The sequence below is a fragment of the Salmo salar genome, chromosome 02 (assembly GCF_965601325.2).
Source record: "Salmo salar chromosome 02, fSalSal1, whole genome shotgun sequence".
Classification (NCBI taxonomy): domain Eukaryota; kingdom Metazoa; phylum Chordata; class Actinopteri; order Salmoniformes; family Salmonidae; genus Salmo; species Salmo salar.
The window spans coordinates 5,540,161-5,563,114 of NC_138292.1; the positions used below are offsets into that span (position 1 = coordinate 5,540,161).

At 42.4% G+C, this 22,954-nt stretch overlaps 1 protein-coding gene and 1 long non-coding RNA gene across 21 annotated transcripts; both read left to right on the plus strand.

Moving 5' to 3' along the window:
- Positions 1–63: 63 nt before the first annotated feature.
- mal2 (mal, T cell differentiation protein 2) lies at positions 64–14,636 on the plus strand. Its single transcript, NM_001140988.1, is given in 4 exon segments — positions 64–209; positions 2,742–2,912; positions 7,783–7,971; positions 13,977–14,636. Coding segments are annotated over 4 exon segments (549 nt in total). The 5' UTR covers positions 64–92; the 3' UTR covers positions 14,049–14,636.
- On the plus strand, positions 8,514–13,970 carry LOC145859540 (uncharacterized). 20 transcript variants are annotated; one of them, XR_014379770.1, is made up of 4 exons: positions 8,514–9,137; positions 9,416–10,011; positions 10,347–13,228; positions 13,287–13,970. It is a non-coding gene; the product is annotated as an uncharacterized LOC145859540 (long non-coding RNA). The 20 variants fall into 20 exon arrangements; XR_014379765.1 differs by having other exon boundaries at positions 10,347–13,118; positions 13,177–13,970; XR_014379787.1 differs by having other exon boundaries at positions 10,347–12,962; positions 13,015–13,970.
- Positions 14,637–22,954: the final 8,318 nt, after the last annotated feature.

Consider the following 22,954-nt stretch of genomic DNA (forward strand, 5'->3'; position numbering starts at 1 on the left):
GAGCCGTGCACCTGTTCGACCAGTTAGGGACACATGACTGCAGAAGAATTTGCCTGAGTTGGTGTCCTTTGTCGAGATACAAGACGGGAAGGATGTCGGAGCCTGCGACGAATCCTGCGGCGACAGCATTCCCAGAGCCGACGATATCTTTGCCATTGGGACTTCAAATATTGAGGACGTACTCCGGTGCTCTGATCTGCTTGGAAATTGTGAGTGTCGCATCTCTATTTCTGACTACGAGTTTTGTAAGCAAAAACATAATCGGTGGTCAGATAGATTCTGGTTACACCCTTGTTTGAAGTGGGCCTAATTGGAGAAACTGCAGTCTAATCGATAGTCTCTTAATCCTGTTTAGTTTATTTTGTTCATTAGAGTTTTAGGATTTGCTTTTTCATCGCACAGGAAGTTACGTATGCCGCTATCAGAGTAGCCAGGCAGGTAGCGTCATAGTAATGGGAGTTCAGTCATTACTGTACTTCGGCTGTGTTTTACTAACGGCATATAGGCAACTCCCTATTGTACAATCCGATAGTGTAGTAGTGATAGGAGCAGAGCATACTGTACATTTTGTCATTGTGAAGTGAACGATAAAATAGATACAACTGTTCTCCAGCTAAATAGTATAGCAGTGTGCTACTAGGCCTATAAATAATCTGTATTCAGTTCAATAACAGCCTGCTCCTTTTAGGCCTATAAATAATCTGTATTCAGTTTAATAACAGCCTGCTCCTTTTAGGCCTATAAATAATCTGTATTCAGTTCAATAACAGCCTGCTCCTTTTAGGCCTATAAATAATCTGTATTCAGTTTAATAACAGCCTGCTCCTTTTAGGCCTATAAATAATCTGTATTCAGTTCAATAACAGCCTGCTCCTTTTAGGCCTATAAATAATCTGTATTCAGTTTAATAACAGCCTGCTCCTTTTAGGCCTATAAATAATCTGTATTCAGTTCAATAACAGCCTGCTCCTTTTAGGCCTATAAATAATCTGTATTCAGTTTAATAACAGCCTGCTCCTTTTAGGCCTATAAATACTGTGTTCAGTTTAATAACAGCCTGCTCCTTTTAGGCCTATAAATAATCTGTATTCAGTTTAATAACAGCCTGCTCCTTTTAGGCCTATAAATAATCTGTATTCAGTTCAATAACAGCCTGCTCCTTTTAGGCCTATAAATAATCTGTATTCAGTTCAATAGCAGCCTGCTCCTTTTAGGCCTATAAATAATCTGTATTCAGTTCAATAACAGCCTGCTCCTTTTAGGCCTATAAATAATCTGTATTCAGTTTAATAACAGCCTGCTCCTTTTAGGCCTATAAATAATCTGTATTCAGTTTAATAACAGCCTGCTCCTTTTAGGCCTATAAATAATCTGTATTCAGTTTAATAGCAGCCTGCTCCTTTTAGGCCTATAAATAATCTGTATTCAGTTCAATAACAGCCTGCTCCTTTTAGGCCTATAAATAATCTGTATTCAGTTCAATAACAGCCTGCTCCTTTTAGGCCTATAAATAATCTGTATTCAGTTTAATAACAGCCTGCTCCTTTTAGGCCTATAAATAATCTGTATTCAGTTTAATAACAGCCTGCTCCTTTTAGGCCTATAAATAATCTGTATTCAGTTTAATAACAGCCTGCTCCTTTTAGGCCTATAAATAATCTGTATTCAGTTTAATAACAGCCTGCTCCTTTTAGGCCTATAAATACTGTGTTCAGTTCAATAACAGCCTGCTCCTTTTAGGCCTATAAATAATCTGTATTCAGTTTAATAACAGCCTGCTCCTTTTAGGCCTATAAATAATCTGTATTCAGTTTAATAACAGCCTGCTCCTTTTAGGCCTATAAATACTGTGTTCAGTTCAATAACAGCCTGCTCCTTTTAGGCCTATAAATAATCTGTATTCAGTTCAATAACAGCCTGCTCCTTTTAGGCCTATAAATAATCTGTATTCAGTTCAATAACAGCCTGCTCCTTTTAGGCCTATAAATAATCTGTATTCAGTTTAATAACAGCCTGCTCCTTTTAGGCCTATAAATAATCTGTATTCAGTTTAATAACAGCCTGCTCCTTTTAGGCCTATAAATAATCTGTATTCAGTTTAATAACAGCCTGCTTCTTTTAGGCCTATAAATACTGTGTTCAGTTCAATAACAGCCTGCTCCTTTTAGGCCTATAAATAATCTGTATTCAGTTTAATAACAGCCTGCTCCTTTTAGGCCTATAAATAATCTGTATTCAGTTTAATAACAGCCTGCTCCTTTTAGGCCTATAAATAATCTGTATTCAGTTCAATAACAGCCTGCTCCTTTTAGGCCTATAAATAATCTGTATTCAGTTCAATAACAGCCTGCTCCTTTTAGGCCTATAAATAATCTGTATTCAGTTTAATAACAGCCTGCTCCTTTTAGGCCTATAAATAATCTGTATTCAGTTTAATAACAGCCTGCTCCTTTTAGGCCTATAAATAATCTGTATTCAGTTTAATAACAGCCTGCTCCTTTTAGGCCTATAAATAATCTGTATTCAGTTCAATAACAGCCTGCTACTTTTCACAAATGGAAATCGTACCCTGTGTCAGGCCTAGGATGCATTTTAAATAAACTGTCATTCATGTCATGATCAGATCTCACAGTCTGGCCAAACAGTCTTGTTATTCTTAAAGCATTTATTATGTCACAAATATCAATCAGTCTCACGTATGATGACTTGTCTAACAAATCTTCTCTATTCTGTTCTTCCAGATATTTGGAGGGTTAGTATGGATCCTGGTGGCCTCCTCCAACGTGCCCGTGCCCCTGCTACAGGGCTGGGTGATGTTTGTCTCTGTCAGCACGTTCTTCTGTTCCAGCGTGTACCTCCTCCTCTTCCTCCTGGGCTTGGCTGACAGAATCAACACTGACTGGAACCTGATGGTGAGTGTAGTGACGAGGATTACCCAAGGAACAGGTCACAAAAAACAACACATTTTTGGTAAACAGGTTGGGAGCACTGAAAAACCAGCAGAGATACAGATCTTCTTACTGTCAGATATACACAGGTATTCTGACGTCACATGACATCTTTATCAGAGGTAGAGTCTTCCTGGTCTGTTTGGTTTATCACTTCAGGGCTGTCCAGCTCCAGTCTTCCTGGTCTGTTTGGTTTAACACTTCAGGGCTGTCCAGCTCCAGTCTTCCTGGTCTGTTTGGTTTATCACTTCAGGGCTGTCCAGCTCCAGTCTTCCTGGTCTGTTTGGTTTAACACTTCAGGGCTGTCCAACTCCAGTCTTCCTGGTCTGTTTGGTTTAACACTTCAGGGCTGTCCAACTCCAGTCTTCCTGGTCTGTTTGGTTGGTCACTTCAGGGCTGTCCAGCTCCAGTCTTCCTGGTCTGTTTGGTTTAACACTTCAGGGCTGTCCAGCTCCAGTCTTCCTGGTCTGTTTGGTTTAACACTTCAGGGCTGTCCAGCTCCAGTCTTCCTGGTCTGTTTGGTTTAACACTTCAGGGCTGTCCAGCTCCAGTCTTCCTGGTCTGTTTGGTTTATCACTTCAGGGCTGTCCAGCTCCAGTCTTCCTGGTCTGTTTGGTTTATCACTTCAGGGCTGTCCAGCTCCAGTCTTCCTGGTCTGTTTGGTTTAACACTTCAGGGCTGTCCAACTCCAGTCTTCCTGGTCTGTTTGGTTTAACACTTCAGGGCTGTCCAGCTCCAGTCTTCCTGGTCTGTTTGGTTTATCACTTCAGGGCTGTCCAGCTCCAGTCTTCCTGGTCTGTTTGGTTGGTCACTTCAGGGCTGTCCAGCTCCAGTCTTCCTGGTCTGTTTGGTTTAACACTTCAGGGCTGTCCAGCTCCAGTCTTCCTGGTCTGTTTGGTTTATCAATTCAGGGCTGTCCAGCTCCAGTCCTGGAGAGCTACTGGTTGGTGCAGGGTTTAGTTCCACCTCGGCACTAAACACAATTCAAATGATAAACAAATAGTAGTCTTCAGATCGGACATTTGCTATATGAATCTGATGAATTTGGAGATCACCCTGCAAATCAAACACAATAGCTTTAGAATAATCAGGAGACCATGTTCTTCAGGAGCCTCATTGAAATGCTGCTGACTCCATAGCAGTTCCCCTAAACTCCTGAAAGGATGTTCCATTCAGTGTCATGTCACTACAGATGTAGAACAATCCTGCTCCTTCATAGTCCTAATTACAGTTGTGTGTGTGTGTGTGTGTGTGTGTGTGTGTGTGTGTGTGTGTGTGTGTGTGTGTGTGTGTGTGTGTGTGTGTGTGTGTGTGTGTGTGTGTGTGTGTGTGTGTGTGTGTGTGTGTGTGTGTGTGTGTGTGTTAAATGACACACAGATTGAAACACTCTGCACCACACCTACTGAGTATGATCTCATCACAACTTTAGTCATGAGCGTGCCTCTACATGCAGGTATCAACACTGACCAGAAACACTGAAACATTACAGAGAGCTGCTCTACTAGTCTGTCAAGAAACTTAAAGCCATGTAACAGGGCGGAGCCTAGTGCACATTATAACGGCAAGAACACACTGCATGTGCTGGGTGAGCCATAATGTAAAACCGTCTGTCATTTAATTTACTGAAAAACAACGGTCCTAGGCAGGCAGACGGAAAGACCCAGTCAGTGTTGTACCAATCAGTCCTCACACTGGCCCTGATCCCAGCTCTGCTGCTATCGCTGCTGGCCCTGATCCCAGCTCTGCTGCTATTCCTACTGGCCCTGATCCCAGCTCTGCTGCTATCGCTGCTGGCCCTGATCCCAGCTCTGCTGCTATCGCTGCTGGCCCTGATCCCAGCTCTGCTGCTATCGCTGCTGGCCCTGATCCCAGCTCTGCTGCTATTCCTACTGGCCCTGATCCCAGCTCTGCTGCTATCGCTGCTGGCCCTGATCCCAGCTCTGCTGCTATCGCTGCTGGCCCTGATCCCAGCTCTGCTGCTATCGCTGCTGGCCCTGATCCCAGCTCTGCTGCTATCGCTGCTGGCCCTGATCCCAGCTCTGCTGCTATCGCTGCTGGCCCTGATCCCAGCTCTGCTGCCATCGCTGCTGGCCCTGATCCCAGCTCTGCTGCTATCGCTGCTGGCCCTGATCCCAGCTCTGCTGCTATCGCTGCTGGCCCTGATCCCAGCTCTGCTGCTATCGCTGCTGGCCCTGATCCCAGCTCTGCTGCTATCGCTGCTGGCCCTGATCCCAGCTCTGCTGCTATCGCTGCTGGCCCTGATCCCAGCTCTGCTGCCATCGCTGCTGGCCCTGATCCCAGCTCTGCTGCCATCGCTGCTGGCCCTGATCCCAGCTCTGCTGCCATCGCTGCTGGCCCTGATCCCAGCTCTGCTGCTATTCCTACTGGCCCTGATCCCAGCTCTATTGCTGCGGGCCCTGATCCCAGCTCTACTGCTGCTATTGCTGCGGGCCCTGATCCCAGCTCTACTGCTGCTATTGCTGCGGGCCCTGATCCCAGCTCTACTGCTGCTATTGCTGCGGGCCCTGATCCCAGCTCAGCTGCTATTGCTGCTGGCCCTGATCCCAGCTCAGCTGCTATTGCTGCTGGCCCTGATCCCAGCTCAGCTGCTATTGCTGCTGGCCCCGATCCCAGCTCTGCTGCTATTGCTGCTGGCCCTGATCCCAGCTCTGCTGCTATTGCTGCTGGCCCTGATCCCAGCTCTGCTGCTATCGCTACTGGCCCTGATCCCAGCTCTGCTGCTATTGCTACTGGCCCTGATCCCAGCTCTGCTGCTGCTGTCCCCAATCCCAGCTCTGCTGCTACTGCTGCTGGCCCCGATCCCAGCTCTGCTGCTGCTGGCCCCGATCCCAGCTCTGCTGCTGCTGTCCCCGATCCCAGCTCTGCTGCTGCTGCTGTCCCCGATCCCAGCTCTACTTCTGCTACTGCTGCTGGCCCTGATCCCAGCTCTGCTACTGCTGGCCCTGATCCCAGCTCTGCTACTGCTGGCCCCGATCCCAGCTCTGCTGCTTCTGTCCCCGATCCCAGCTCTACTGCTTCTGTCCCCGATCCCAGCTCTACTGCTGCTACTGCTGCTGGCCCCGATCCCAGCTCTGCTGCTGCTGGCCCCGATCCCAGCTCTGCTGCTGCTGGCCCCGATCCCAGCTCTGCTGCTGCTACTGCTGCTGGCCCCGATCCCAGCTCTGCTGCTGCTGGCCCCGATCCCAGCTCTGCTGCTGCTGGCCCCGATTCCAGCTCTGCTGCTGCTGGCCCTGATTACATTTACATTTAAGTCATTTAGCAGACGCTCTTATCCAAAGCGACTTACAAATTGGTGCATTCAACTTATGATATCCAGTGGAACAACCACTTTACAATAGTGCATCTAAATCTTTTATGGGGGGGGGGGGGGGTTAGAAGGATTACTTTATCCTATCCTAGCTCTGCTGCTGCTGGCCCTGATCCCAGCTCTGCTGCTGCTGTGCCTAATGTATCCTCAATGCTTTTTCCACATGTATTAACACTTTCATATTTTAATTATATTTCTGCCATTTAGCAGACGCTTTTATCCAAAATGACTTTGCCACACTTACACATGAACTAATAATGAACATGAAGTACTAATGACTGACTGCACTAGAGGTTGACTTGAAGGGTACTGCCTACACTACTAGCTACAGTACAGTACTGACACAGTCTGTGTCCCAAATGACCCTGGTCGATAGTAGTGCACTATATAGGGAATAGAGTACCATTTGGGACCTATCCTCAGACCCACCAGGCTCCAGTTCTTCTCGTGTGTGTGTGTGTGTGTGTGTGTGTGTGTGTGTGTGTGTGTGTGTGTGTGTGTGTGTCATAGACGATGAGAAAACAAAGCTTGTGACACAGCTACTGAGAGAATGGTGAGCTCACACCAGACAATAGCCAGTCTGTGGGCCCTGAGTCCCCATTGTCAACAGAAGGGAGAATGTGGCTACCTACGAAATTGCACCCTTAATCATAAGGCTCAGGTCAAACGTAGGTCAAAGATAGTGCACTATATAATAGTAGGGTGCTATTTGGGAGGCAGCCGGTCTCTTACTGTAACCCCTATCTCTCTGGGAGGTGGCCGGTCTCTTACTGTAACCCCCTATCTCTCTGGGAGGTGGCCAGTCTCTTACTGTAACCCCCTATCTATCTGGGAGGCGGCCGGTCTCTTACTGTAACCCCCTATCTCTCTGGGAGGCGGCCGGTCTCTTACTGTAACCCCCTATCTCTCTGGGAGGTGGCCGGTCTCTTACTGTAACCCCCTATCTCTCTGGGAGGCGGCCGGTCTCTTACTGTAACCCCCTATCTCTCTGGGAGGCGGCCGGTCTCTTACTGTAACCCCCTATCTCTCTGGGAGGCGGCCGGTCTCTTACTGTAACCCCCTATCTCTCTGGGAGGTGGCGGGTCTCTTACTGTAACCCCTATCTCTCTGGGAGGCGGCCGGTCTCTTACTGTAAACCCCTATCTCTCTGGAAGGTGGCCGGTCTCTTACTGTAACCCCCTATCTCTCTGGGAGGCGGCCGGTCTCTTACTGTAACCCCCTATCTCTCTGGGAGGCGGCCGGTCTCTTACTGTAACCCCTATCTCTCTGGGAGGCGGCCGGTCTCTTACTGTAACCCCCTATCTCTCTGGGAGGTGGCGGGTCTCTTACTGTAACCCCCTATCTCTCTGGGAGGTGGCCGGTCTCTAACTGTAACCCCCTATCTCTCTGGGAGGTGGCGGGTCTCTTACTGTAACCTCCTATCACACGTGATTTTCTCAATACATTCAACGAGACCTGACTACTCTCAATCCATATTATAACCCTGTCTTTCCATCTTCATTGCAGGATGTGCTGTACCACTTCACAGCACTGCTGTTCTACTTCAGTGCCTTGGTGCTGGAGGCTGCTGTTACGGCAGCCAGAGGGGTCATCAGTAGCACCAACAGCTCCATACCAGGATGTGTAACAGCCCCTAGTGGAAATATACTCACCTTCCTGGACAACAGACAATACAGTATTAACGTGGCAGCTACGGTCAGTGTACACTAACACAAAATGTCAAGGCTATCTGTAATGCAAATGGTGGTTCACTGATCAGACCAGGCTTTTAATTCAAATTCTTCATACTGTACGTGTCTGTTTGAGTTTGCCTGGGTTGATAAACCAATAGAAAGTTTCCAGATCTGCAAACCCTACCCATCTGGTTGCCACTAGTTACCAACGTCAAAATTGTTTATATCGTAAAAATACATGAAAAGAAAAATGATCTTTTTGATCTTAATATAAGGTTTAAATCAGATGAAGAAGATAAATTGTAGAAATCGGTGTGGTTTAGCCATAATTATGACTTTGTGGTAACTAATGACAACCTACTCATCTGGCACTCCAGGCAGACAAGCAAACGATCAGTTATTGGAATCGATTCTTCCAGTATTATAAACCCAGAGGTCTGTTACTACTATAACACAGTGATGTTATTATTGTTCCTGTATTATAAACCCAGAGGTCTGTTACTACTATAACATGTTATTATTGTTCCTGTATTATAAACCCAGAGGTCTGTTACTGACTATAACACAGTGATGTTATTATTGTTCCTGTATTATAAACCCAGAGGTCTGTTACTACTATAACATGTTATTATTGTTCCTGTATTATAAACCCAGAGGTCTGTTACTACTATAACATGTTATTATTGTTCCTGTATTATAAACCCAGAGGTCTGTTACTACTATAACATGTTATTATTGTTCCTGTATTATAAACCCAGAGGTCTGTTACTGCTATAACACAGTGATGTTATTATTGTTCCAGTATTATAAACCCAGAGGTCTGTTACTACTATAACATGTTATTATTGTTCCTGTATTATAAACCCAGAGGTCTGTTACTACTATAACATGTTATTATTGTTCCTGTATTATAAACCCAGAGGTCTGTTACTACTATAACATGTTATTATTGTTCCTGTATTATAAACCCAGAGGTCTGTTACTACTATAACATGTTATTATTGTTCCTGTATTATAAACCCAGAGGTCTGTTACTGCTATAACATGTTATTATTGTTCCAGTATTATAAACCCAGAGGTCTGTTACTACTATAACATGTTATTATTGTTCCAGTATTATAAACCCAGAGGTCTGTTACTACTATAACACAGTGATGTTATTATTGTTCCTGTATTATAAACCCAGAGGTCTGTTACTACTATAGCATGTTATTATTGTTCCAGTATTATAAACCCAGAGGTCTGTTACTACTATAACACAGTGATGTTATTATTGTTCCAGTATTATAAACCCAGAGGTCTGTTACTGCTATAACATGTTATTATTGTTCCAGTATTATAAACCCAGAGGTCTGTTACTGCTATAACACAGTGATGTTATTATTGTTCCTGTATTATAAACCCAGAGGTCTGTTACTGCTATAACACAGTGATGTTATTATTGTTCCAGTATTATAAACCCAGAGGTCTGTTACTACTATAACATGTTATTATTGTTCCTGTATTATAAACCCAGAGGTCTGTTACTACTATAACACAGTGATGTTATTATTGTTCCTGTATTATAAACCCAGAGGTCTGTTACTACTATAACATGTTATTATTGTTCCTGTATTATAAACCCAGAGGTCTGTTACTACTATAACACAGTGATGTTATTATTGTTCCTGTATTATAAACCCAGAGGTCTGTTACTACTATAACATGTTATTATTGTTCCAGTATTATAAACCCAGAGGTCTGTTACTACTATAACATGTTATTATTGTTCCTGTATTATAAACCCAGAGGTCTGTTACTACTATAACATGTTATTATTGTTCCTGTATTATAAACCCAGAGGTCTGTTACTACTATAACACAGTGATGTTATTATTGTTCCTGTATTATAAACCCAGAGGTCTGTTACTACTATAACACAGTGATGTTATTATTGTTCCTGTATTATAAACCCAGAGGTCTGTTACTACTATAACATGTTATTATTGTTCCTGTATTATAAACCCAGAGGTCTGTTACTACTATAACATGTTATTATTGTTCCTGTATTATAAACCCAGAGGTCTGTTACTACTATACACGGATGTTATTATTGTTCCTGTATTATAAACCCAGAGGTCTGTTACTACTATAACACAGTGATGTTATTATTGTTCCAGTATTATAAACCCAGAGGTCTGTTACTACTATAACACAGTGATGTTATTATTCTTCCAGTATTATAAACCCAGAGGTCTGTTACTGCTATAACACAGTGATGTTATTATTGTTCCAGTATTATAAACCCAGAGGTCTGTTACTGCTATAACATGTTATTATTGTTTCTGTATTATAAACCCAGAGGTCCTGTTACTGACTATAACATGTTATTATTGTTTCTGTATTATAAACCCAGAGGTCTGTTACTGCTATAACATGTTATTATTGTTCCTGTATTATAAACCCAGAGGTCTGTTACTACTATAACACAGTGATGTTATTATTGTTCCAGTATTATAAACCCAGAGGTCTGTTACTACTATAACATGTTATTATTGTTCCTGTATTATAAACCCAGAGGTCTGTTACTACTATAACATGTTATTATTGTTCCTGTATTATAAACCCAGAGGTCTGTTACTGCTATAACATGTTATTATTGTTTCTGTATTATAAACCCAGAGGTCTGTTACTACTATAACACAGTGATGTTATTATTGTTCCTGTATTATAAACCCAGAGGTCTGTTACTGCTATAACATGTTATTATTGTTCCTGTATTATAAACCCAGAGGTCTGTTACTACTATAACACAGTGATGTTATTATTGTTCCAGTATTATAAACCCAGAGGTCTGTTACTACTATAACATGTTATTATTGTTCCTGTATTATAAACCCAGAGGTCTGTTACTACTATAACATGTTATTATTGTTCCTGTATTATAAACCCAGAGGTCTGTTACTACTATAACACAGTGATGTTATTATTGTTCCTGTATTATAAACCCAGAGGTCTGTTACTACTATAACATGTTATTATTGTTCCTGTATTATAAACCCAGAGGTCTGTTACTACTATAACATGTTATTATTGTTCCTGTATTATAAACCCAGAGGTCTGTTACTACTATAACATGTTATTATTGTTCCTGTATTATAAACCCAGAGGTCTGTTACTACTATAACATGTTATTATTGTTCCTGTATTATAAACCCAGAGGTCTGTTACTACTATAACATGTTATTATTGTTCCTGTATTATAAACCCAGAGGTCTGTTACTACTATAACATGTTATTATTGTTCCTGTATTATAAACCCAGAGGTCTGTTACTACTATAACATGTTATTATTGTTCCTGTATTATAAACCCAGAGGTCTGTTACTACTATAACACAGTGATGTTATTATTGTTCCAGTATTATAAACCCAGAGGTCTGTTACTGCTATAACACAGTGATGTTATTATTGTTCCTGTATTATAAACCCAGAGGTCTGTTACTGCTATAACATGTTATTATTGTTCCTGTATTATAAACCCAGAGGTCTGTTACTACTGTAACATGTTATTATTGTTCCTGTATTATAAACCCAGAGGTCTGTTACTACTATAACATGTTATTATTGTTCCTGTATTATAAACCCAGAGGTCTGTTACTACTATAACACAGTGATGTTATTATTGTTCCAGTATTATAAACCCAGAGGTCTGTTACTACTATAACATGGTATTATAAACCCAGAGGTCTGTTACTGCTATAACATGTTATTATTGTTCCTGTATTATAAACCCAGAGGTCTGTTACTACTATAACATGTTATTATTGTTCCTGTATTATAAACCCAGAGGTCTGTTACTACTATAACATGTTATTATTGTTCCTGTATTATAAACCCAGAGGTCTGTTACTACTATAACATGTTATTATTGTTCCTGTATTATAAACCCAGAGGTCTGTTACTACTATAACACAGTGATGTTATTATTGTTCCTGTATTATAAACCCAGAGGTCTGTTACTACTATAACATGTTATTATTGTTCCTGTATTATAAACCCAGAGGTCTGTTACTACTATAACACAGTGATGTTATTATTGTTCCTGTATTATAAACCCAGAGGTCTGTTACTACTATAACATGTTATTATTGTTCCAGTATTATAAACCCAGAGGTCTGTTACTACTATAACATGTTATTATTGTTCCTGTATTATAAACCCAGAGGTCTGTTACTACTATAACATGTTATTATTGTTCCAGTATTATAAACCCAGAGGTCTGTTACTACTATAACATGTTATTATTGTTCCTGTATTATAAACCCAGAGGTCTGTTACTACTATAACATGTTATTATTGTTCCTGTATTATAAACCCAGAGGTCTGTTACTACTATAACATGTTATTATTGTTCCTGTATTATAAACCCAGAGGTCTGTTACTACTATAACATGTTATTATTGTTCCTGTATTATAAACCCAGAGGTCTGTTACTGCTATAACATGTTATTATTGTTCCTGTATTATAAACCCAGAGGTCTGTTACTACTATAACACAGTGATGTTATTATTGTTCCAGTATTATAAACCCAGAGGTCTGTTACTACTATAACATGTTATTATTGTTCCAGTATTATAAACCCAGAGGTCTGTTACTACTATAACAGTGATGTTATTATTGTTCCTGTATTATAAACCCAGAGGTCTGTTACTACTATAACACAGTGATGTTATTATTGTTCCTGTATTATAAACCCAGAGGTCTGTTACTACTATAACATGTTATTATTGTTCCTGTATTATAAACCCAGAGGTCTGTTACTACTATAACATGTTATTATTGTTCCTGTATTATAAACCCAGAGGTCTGTTACTGCTATAACACAGTGATGTTATTATTGTTCCTGTATTATAAACCCAGAGGTCTGTTACTACTATAACACAGTGATGTTATTATTGTTCCAGTATTATAAACCCAGAGGTCTGTTACTACTATAACATGTTATTATTGTTCCTGTATTATAAACCCAGAGGTCTGTTACTGCTATAACATGTTATTATTGTTCCTGTATTATAAACCCAGAGGTCTGTTACTACTATAACATGTTATTATTGTTCCAGTATTATAAACCCAGAGGTCTGTTACTACTATAACATGTTATTATTGTTCCTGTATTATAAACCCAGAGGTCTGTTACTACTATAACACAGTGATGTTATTATTGTTCCAGTATTATAAACCCAGAGGTCTGTTACTGCTATAACATGTTATTATTGTTCCTGTATTATAAACCCAGAGGTCTGTTACTACTATAACACAGTGATGTTATTATTGTTCCTGTATTATAAACCCAGAGGTCTGTTACTACTATAACATGTTATTATTGTTCCTGTATTATAAACCCAGAGGTCTGTTACTACTATAACATGTTATTATTGTTCCTGTATTATAAACCCAGAGGTCTGTTACTACTATAACATGTTATTATTGTTCCTGTATTATAAACCCAGAGGTCTGTTACTACTATAACATGTTATTATTGTTCCAGTATTATAAACCCAGAGGTCTGTTACTACTATAACATGTTATTATTGTTCCAGTATTATAAACCCAGAGGTCTGTTACTACTATAACACAGTGATGTTTTTAGTGCCTTGGTGAGGTCGTATTACATGAATCAGTGTTCTACTGCTGAGAGTGAACGGATGTTGTGCTTTGTCCTGACAGCCTCCTCCATTTCTGTATTGGTAGCTCCTGTACTGCACAGAGCTATTTTCAGAACCTAACACTTCATTACCAAGGAGACCAAACACAAAAGCTCTGTAGTAAACTCCTAATCTAAGTCAATGTTTTTTCAGTAAAAGGAGCTGTAGGCCTTTGCATTCCATGAGTTAATGTTTGGTCATTGTTCTCCTGATTCTATACTACTAGTTGGTTCAGTGATGTTGCTGTACTATATAGCTGCTGCTATTACATTAGGTGTCATTGCTCAAGGCTTTCTGTGAGTTAACCTAACCTTTTTGTTGTTGTCCTGGTTCTCCTCTAGATATTTGCCTTTGTGGTGACACTCTGCTACGCCTGCAGCATGTTCATGGGCTTCAGGAGGTGGCAGATGTGATGTGACACGGAAGAAAGAAAACGCACCATTTACGTTTTTCAGTTCAAACTCCTACCATGCTGTCAAGACATTGTCACGTTGTCTGTTTATTACATGTGTACAACATTATTTTTTAAAGAGAACTACTGTATAATGATATTTGCATCAAGTTTATATTTGTTGCTATGAGATCAAGACTTTGTTGTATCTGTCATGTAATAACAGCAGACCAGGCGTTATGACTAAGCTACCCGATGTTGTAGTTCACATATTAGTGCTTGGTTGCTGAGGCCATGTTTAACTGTGTGATCAATAGTGTAGATTTTATTTATTAGTGTTTGATTCCCTGTAAAATAAATTAAACTCTGGATCAGAAGGGACCTATAACTGATTAAATAACAATAAGGTGACTTTATATTTTCCCCTTGTAGAATGTCTAACTTTTTCTATAGCAACATGGAAAACTATGTTAAACATACTACATAGGAAAAATATCATAAATCACTTAATGACATTGTGTGAATACTTACTGGAATACATTTTTGAGTATATTTTGTGATTTCTGAAAAGCATTTTTACAAATAAATAACTTTTGTTATCTTGTCAATACAAGTTGTATTTTTATATTTGGCTAGTTTAGCAGGGCTTCACCAGAAGGGGGAACTATTCTCACAAAGACTGTTTTTAGTGGGGAGAGTTGTTGGCTCATCAGCCCTGCTTGTACTTCACCAGCCAGTTCAAGTGCATGTCCCAGAGGTTAAATAGGCTACTGTAGGTGGTTGGACCAGATGCCTTTGTTGTCAGTTGAAGGGAAAGGAACTTTGCCGCTACCTCTCTCTTCAACCAAGGTGCATGAACTGAGGAGCAGTCTGAAGGGAAGAGGAGATTCCTCTTTGAGGACAGTGTCAGTTGATGAAAGTGCTTCGGGCCTTTAGCCTTCATCAGGGTTTTTGGTGTCAGTTGATGAAAGTGCTTCGGGCCTATAGCGTTCATCAGGGTTTTTGGTGTCAGTTGATGAAAGTGCTTCGGGCCTTTAGCGTTCATCAGGGTTTTTGGTGTCAGTTGATGAAAGTGCTTCGGGCCTTTAGCGTTCATCAGGGTTTTTGGTGTCAGTTGATGAAAGTGCTTCGGGCCTTTAGCCTTCATCAGGGTTTTTGGTGTCAGTTGATGAACGTGCTTCGGGCCTTTAGCCTTCATCAGGGTTTTTGGTGTCAGTTGATGAATATCTCCATACACTACCGGTCAAAAGTTTTAGAACACCTACTCATTCAAGGGTTTTTATTTGTAATACTTTCTACATTGTAGAATAATAGTGAAGACATCAAAACGATTAAATAACACATATTGAATCATTTAGTAAACAAAAAATTGTTAAACAAATCAAAATATATTTTATATTTGAGATTCTTCAAATAGTCACCCTTTGCCTTGATGACAGCGTTGCACACTCTTGGCATTCTCTCAACCAGCTTCACCTGGAATACTTTTCCAACAATCTTGAAGGAGTTCCCACATATGCTGAGCACTTGTTGGCTGCTTTTCCTTCGCTGTGCAGTCCGACTCATCCCAAACCATCTCAATTTGGTTGAGGTCGGGTGATTGTGGAGGCCAGGTCATCTGATGCAGCACTCCATCACCCTCCTTCATGGTCAAATAGCCCTTACACAGCCTGGAGGTGTGGTGGGTCATTGTCCTGGTGAAAAACAAATTATAGTCCCACTAAGCCCAAACCAGATGGGATGGCGTATCGCTGCAGAATGCTGTGGTAGCCATGCTGGTTAAGTGTGCTTTGAACTCTAAATAAATCACAGACTATGTCACCAGCAAAGTACCCCCACACCATAACTCCTCCTCCATGCTTCACGGTGGGAAATACACGTGGAGATCATCCGTTCATCCACTCTGCGTCTCACAAAGACATAGCAGTTGGAACCAAAAATCTCCAATTTGGACTCCAGACCAAACGACAAATTTCTAATGTCAATTTCTCATGTTTCTTGGCCCAAGCAAGTCTCTTCTTATTATTGGTGTCCTTTAGTAGTGGTTTCTTTGCAGCAATTTGACCATGAAGACCTGATTCACGCAGTCTCCTCTGAACAGTTGATGTTGAGATGTGTCCGTTACTTGAACTCTGAAGCATTTATTTGGGCTGCAATGTCTAAGGCTGGTAACTCTAATGAACTTATCGTCTGCAGCAGAGGTAACTCTGGGGTCTTCCATTCCTGTTGCGGCCTTCACGAGAGCCAGTTTCATCATAGCTCTTGATGGTTTTTGCGACTGCACTTGAAGAAACTTTCAAAGTTGTTGACATTTTCCGTATTGACTGACTTTCATGTCTTAAAGTAATGATGGACTGTCATTTCTCTTTGCTTATTTGAGCTGTTCTTGCCATAATATGGACTTGGTATTTTACCAAATAGGGCTATCTTCTGTATACCACCCTACCTTGTCACAACACAACTGATTGGCTGAAACGCATTAAGAAGGAAAGAAATTCCACAAATTAACTTTAAACAAGACACACCTGTTAATTGAAATGCATTCCAGGTGACTACCTCATGAAGCTGGTTGAGAGAATGCCAAGAATGTGCAAAGCTGTCATCAAGGCAAAGGGTGGCTACTTTGAAGAATCTCAAATGTAACATTTATTTCAATTTTTTTTTTAAGATTCTGGTTACTACATGATTCCATATGTGTTATTTCATAGTTTTGATGTCGTCACTATAAATAAATGAATAAATAAAAACCCTTGAATGAGTCAGTGTTCCCAAACTTATGACCGGTAGTGTACATGATTCAATTATAATTATAATGTTTTGTTTTTTATTTAACCTTTTTTTTAACTAGGCAAGTCAGTTAGGAACAAATTTTTCTTGATGGCCTACCCCGGTCAAATCCGGACGACGCTGGGCCAATTGTGCGTAGCCCTATGGGACTCCCAATCACAGCCCGGACGTGATACAGCCTGGATTGGAACCAGGGACTTCAGTGACGCCTCTTACACTGGCGCCTCTTACACTGCCTTAGACTGCTGCGCCTTTCGGGAGCAAGAGACATATAATTCAATATTAACTACATTAATTACAGTGCAGTCGAGTCAGTTATTCCAACCACAAAGGGAAATACTATCAACCAGTGGTTATGTGGTGAGCCTAGAGGATGGTGAATGCAGTAAATACCCTATTTAAGCTGCCTACAGTGAAATTCCTGGGCTCCATATCAGACAAATTAGCCCATAATCTTGTACCCATAAGGAGGAAGAAGATGTATGTGTCTACACATGGGGGAAATATCTTAGTGTTCGTCCTAAATGACACCCTATTCCCTATACAGTGCACTACTTTTGACCTGAGCCCTGGTTGGTAGAGCATGGCACTTGCAACGCTAGGGTTGTGGGTTGGATTCCCAAAGGGGCTAGTATGAAAAAGTAAGAAAATGTATGCACTCACTACAGTAATAGCGTATCATCTGTAGGGAGTAATACAGCACCATCTGTAGGGAGTAATAGGGTATCATCTGTAGGGAGTAATAGGGTATCATCTGTAGGGAGTAATAGGGTATCATCTGTAGGGAGTAATAGGGTATCATAGGGTATCATCTGTAGGGAGTAATAGGGTATCATCTGTAGGGAGTAATAGGGTATCATCTGTAGGGAGTAATAGGGTATCATCTGGTATGCACTCACTACAGTAATAGCGTATCATCTGTAGGGAGTAATACAGCACCATCTGTAGGGAGTAATAGGGTATCATCTGTAGGGAGTAATAGGGTATCATCTGTAGGGAGTAATACAGCACCATCTGTAAGAAGTAATACAGCACCATCTGTAGGAAGTAATAGGGTACCATCTTTTACATTTTAGTCATTTAGCAGACGCTCTTATCCAGAGTGACTTACAGTAGTGAATGCATACATTTCATAATTTTTTTTCTCCGTACTGGTCCCCCGTGGGAATCGAACCCACAACCCTGGCGTTGCAAACACCATGCTCTACCAACTGAGCCACACGGGACCATCTGTAGGGAGTAATACGGTACCATCTGTAGGGAGTAATAGGATACCATCTGTAGGGAGTAATATGGTACCATCTGTAGGGAGTAATACAGAACCATCTGTAGGGAGTAATACAGTGCCATCTGTAGGGAGTAATATGGTACCATCTGTAGGGAGTAATACAGTACCATCTGTAGGGAGTAATAGGATACCATCTGTAGGGAGTAATAGGATACCATCTGTAGGGAGTAATAGGATACCATCTGTAGGGAGTAATATGGTACCATCTGTAGGGAGTAATATGGTACCATCTGTAGGGAGTAATATGGTACCATCTGTAGGGAGTAATATGGTACCATCTGTAGGGAGTAATACGGAACCATCTGTAGGGAGTAGTAGGGTACCATCTGTAGGGAGTAATACGGAACCATCTGTAGGGAGTAATACAGTACCATCTGTAGGGAGTAATACGGAACCATCTGTAGGGAGTAATAGGATACCATCTGTAGGGAGTAATAGGATACCATCTGTAGGGAGTAATACAGTACCATCTGTAGGGAGTAATACGGAACCATCTGTAGGGAGTAATACGGAACCATCTGTAGGGAGTAATACAGTTCCATCTGTAGGGAGTAATAGGATACCATCTGTAGGGAGTAATACGGAACCATCTGTAGGGAGTAATACAGTTCCATCTGTAGGGAGTAATACAGTACCATCTGTAGGGAGTAATAGGATACCATCTGTAGGGAGTAATAGGATACCATCTGTAGGGAGTAATACGGAACCATCTGTAGGGAGTAATAGGGTACCATCTGTAGGGAGTAATACGGAACCATCTGTAGGGAGTAATAGGATACCATCTGTAGGGAGTAATAGGATACCATCTGTAGGGAGTAATACAGTACCATCTGTAGGGAGTAATAGGATACCATCTGTAGGGAGTAATACGGAACCATCTGTAGGGAGTAATACGGAACCATCTGTAGGGAGTAATACGGAACCATCTGTAGGGAGTAATACAGTACCATCTGTAGGGAGTAATACGGAACCATCTGTAGGGAGTAATACGGAACCATCTGTAGGGAGTAATACAGAACCATCTGTAGGGAGTAAAACGGAACCATCTGTAGGGAGTAATACAGTACCATCTGTAGGGAGTAATACAGAACCATCTGTAGGGAGTAATACTGAACCATCTGTAGGGAGTAATAGGGTACCATCTGTAGGGAGTAATAGGATACCATCTGTAGGGAGTAATACAGTACCATCTGTAGGGAGTAATAGGGTAGCATTTGGGACACAGCCCCATACTTGGGAGGAAACTTAGGAACCTCTCAGATATGTGCAACCTATGGCTTTGACAGTGTGTCGTCAATTTTAACACACCTCCACCTTTTTGACCTCTGTGGCTTCGCTGACCCACATTAGATGCAAGCAAAATCCTATAGTCTGTCTTCTGAACCGTTCTACATGTGTTTTGGCAGTTTAGGCCTGAAGTGGAAGTACTGGTTCTGATTTGTCTATTGTCAAAATCACACGACTTACTATGTAGCTATACAATAATAATAGGGAAAGCCCTGATGATACACTACATGACCAAAAGTATGTGGACACCTGGTCGTCGAACATCTCATTCCAAAATCATGGGCATATTAATATGGAGTTGGTCCCCCCTTTGCTGCTATAACAGCCTCCACTCTTCTGGGAAGGCTTTCCACTAGATGTTGGAACATTGCTGCGGGGACTTGCTTCCATTCAGCCACAAGAGCATTAGTGAGGTCAGGGACTGATTTTGGGCGATTAAACCTGGCTCGCAGTCGGCATTCCAATTCATCCCAAAGGTGTTAGATGGGGTTAAGGTCAGGGCTCTGTGCAGGCCAGTCAAGTTCTTCCACACCGATCTCGAACAAACCATTTCTGTATGGACCTCGCTTTATGCACAGGGGGATTGTCATGCTGAAAGAGGAAAGACCCTTCCCCAAACTGTTGCCACAAAGTTGGAAGCACAGAATCGTCTAGAATGTCATTGATTGCTGTAGCGTTAATATTTCCCATCACTGGCATTGCGCATGGTGATCTTAGGCTTGTGTGCTGCTGCTCGGCCATGGAAACCCATTTGATGAAGCTCTCGACAAACAATTATTGTGCTGACGTTGCTTCCAGAAGCAGTTTAGAACTCGGTAGTGAGTTTTGCAACCGAGGACAGACGATTTTTACGCGTTACACGCTTCAGCACTCGGTGGTCCTGTCCTGTTCCGTTCAGTGAGCTTGTGCGGCCTACTTGTTGGAAAGGTGGCATCCTATGACAGTGCGACGTTGAAAGTCACTGAGCTCTTCAGTAAGGCCATTCTACTGCCAATGTTTGTCTATGGAGATTGCATGGCTGTGTGCTCAATTTTATACACCTGTCAGCAACGGGTTTGGCTGAAATAGCCGAATCCATATACTTTTGAATATATAGTGTACATATTGAATTTGAAATATATGCAATACATTTGCCAAGAGGACATCTTGAGTGGAGGACTGAAGGATTTGAAATGTAAATGTGAGCTTAAATTTCAAGAGAAACATCGATACAACGTGTTAGTTTGAATTTAAAAAATGGTTATAGTTCCTGCCATTCCATTGTAGGAGGGAGGCAATGTGTCATGGCCGTCGTAGTGATTAGACCAAAATGCAGCGGGGATGTGAATGCTCATTTTCTTCTTTATTAAAATAAATGAACACTGAACAAAAAGAACGACGAAAACAGTCCTGTCAGGCACACAGCTAAACAAGAAACAACTACCCACAAAACCCATAGAAAAACACCCCTACTAAATAGGACCTTCAATTAGAGGCAACGAGGAACAGCTGCCTCCAATTGAAGGTCAAAACAATAAACTAAACATAGAAATAGAATAACTAGAAAATAGAACATAGAAATACAAAACATAGAACACTACCCAAAAACCCTGACAACACAAAACAAACACACCCCTGCCACGTCCTGACCAAACTACAATAACAAATAACCCCTTATACTGGTCAGGACGTGACAGTACCCCCCTCCCCCCCCCCCCCCCAAAGGTGCAGACCCTGGATGCACCTAAACATAAAAAACACAAAAGGGAGGGAAGGGAGGGTGGCCACCGTCACCGACGGTTCTTGTGCTACATCCCCCCCTCCCCAATCCTCCTACTACGGAGGTGGCTCAGGCTCCGGCCTTAGTCCCCAACCTAACCTGTCCACCCCCGCTGAAGGCTCAGGGCTAAGGCGCGTCGCTGGAGACCTCGGGTTGATGCGCATCGCTGGAGACCTCGGACTGGCGGGCGACTCTGGGAGCTCCGGACTGAAGGGCGACTTTGGCTGCGCCGGGTCCGGACTGTAGGGCGACTCTGGTTGTGCCGAATCCGGACTGTAGGGCGACTCTGGCTGCGCCGGCTCCGGACTGTAGGGCGACTCTGGCTGCGCCGGCTCCGGACTGTAGGGCGACTCTGGCTGCGCCGGCTCCGGACTGTAGGGCGACTCTGGCTGCGCCGGCCGACTCTGGCTGCGCCGGCTCCGGACTGTAGGCCGACTCTCTCGGTTCTGGACTGTAGGCCGTCTCTCTCGGTTCCGGACTGTAGGCCGTCTCTCTCGGTTCCGGACTGTAGGCCGTCTCTCTTGGTTCCGGACTGTAGGAGCACTGGACGGGGAACTGTCGTCGGAAGCTCTGGATGGGGAACTGAAATATATGAATCCCAAATGGCACCCTAGTCCCTATCTAGTACATTACTTTTGACTAGGGCATATAGGGGCGTCATATATGGGCCCTGGTCAAAAGTAGTGCACTACATAGGGAATAGTGTGCCATTTAGGACGCGACCAGTGCGTCACTGTAGACACACTCAACTGTCTATCTGTAGACACACTCAACTGTCTGTCTGTGTTGTCCCTTAAAAACCCTGGCACCTCATGGACAGCAGGAAGAGGACACATAGCTGGCCACTGACCCATCACATCACTCCACCATGGAAACAGCATGTTTCATGTTCCTTCAAGTCTTACGTTGTCCACTCACTCTGTTTATGTCTGAAATGGCAACCTAGTCCCCATCTAGTGCATTATTTTTGACCAGGCAGAAACCCTCTGGGGTAGGTAGTGAAAAGAATGTCATTTTGTACGCAGCCTCTGTATTCCCCTCAGTCAGTCAGCCTTGACTTGACATGATCACTTGTACTCCAAAATGATCCTGAACATTGGTTTTGGAGAGGGCAGCCTCCCCATTCCAACACATGACATCACAGCAAAGACTAGTCCACTGTTAGACAGGCTCTGTGTTAAGACTAGACCACTGTTAGACAGGCTCTGTGTTAAGACTAGACCACTGTTAGACAGGCTCTATGTTAAGACTAGACCACTGTTAGACAGGCTCTGTGTTAAGACTAGACCACTGTTAGACAGGCTCTATGTTAAGACTAGACCACTGTTAGACAGGCTCTATGTTAAGACTAGACCACTGTTAGACAGGCTCTATGTTAAGACTAGACCACTGTTAGACAGGCTCTATGTTAAGACTAGACCACTGTTAGACAGGCTCTGTTAAGACTAGACCACTGTTAGACAGGCTCTGTGTCTGTTAAGACTAGACCACTGTTAGACAGGCTCTGTGTTAAGACTAGACCACTGTTAGACAGGCTCTGTGTTAAGACTAGACCACTGTTAGACAGGCTCTGTGTCTGTTAAGACTATACCACTGTTAGACAGGCTCTGTGTTAAGACTAGACCACTGTTAGACAGGCTCTGTGTTAAGACTAGACCACTGTTAGACAGGCTCTGTGTTAAGACTAGACCACTGTTAGACAGGCTCTGTGTCTGTTAAGACTAGACCACTGTTAGACAGGCTCTGTGTTAAGACTAGACCACTGTTAGACAGGCTCTGTGTTAAGACTAGACCACTGTTAGACAGG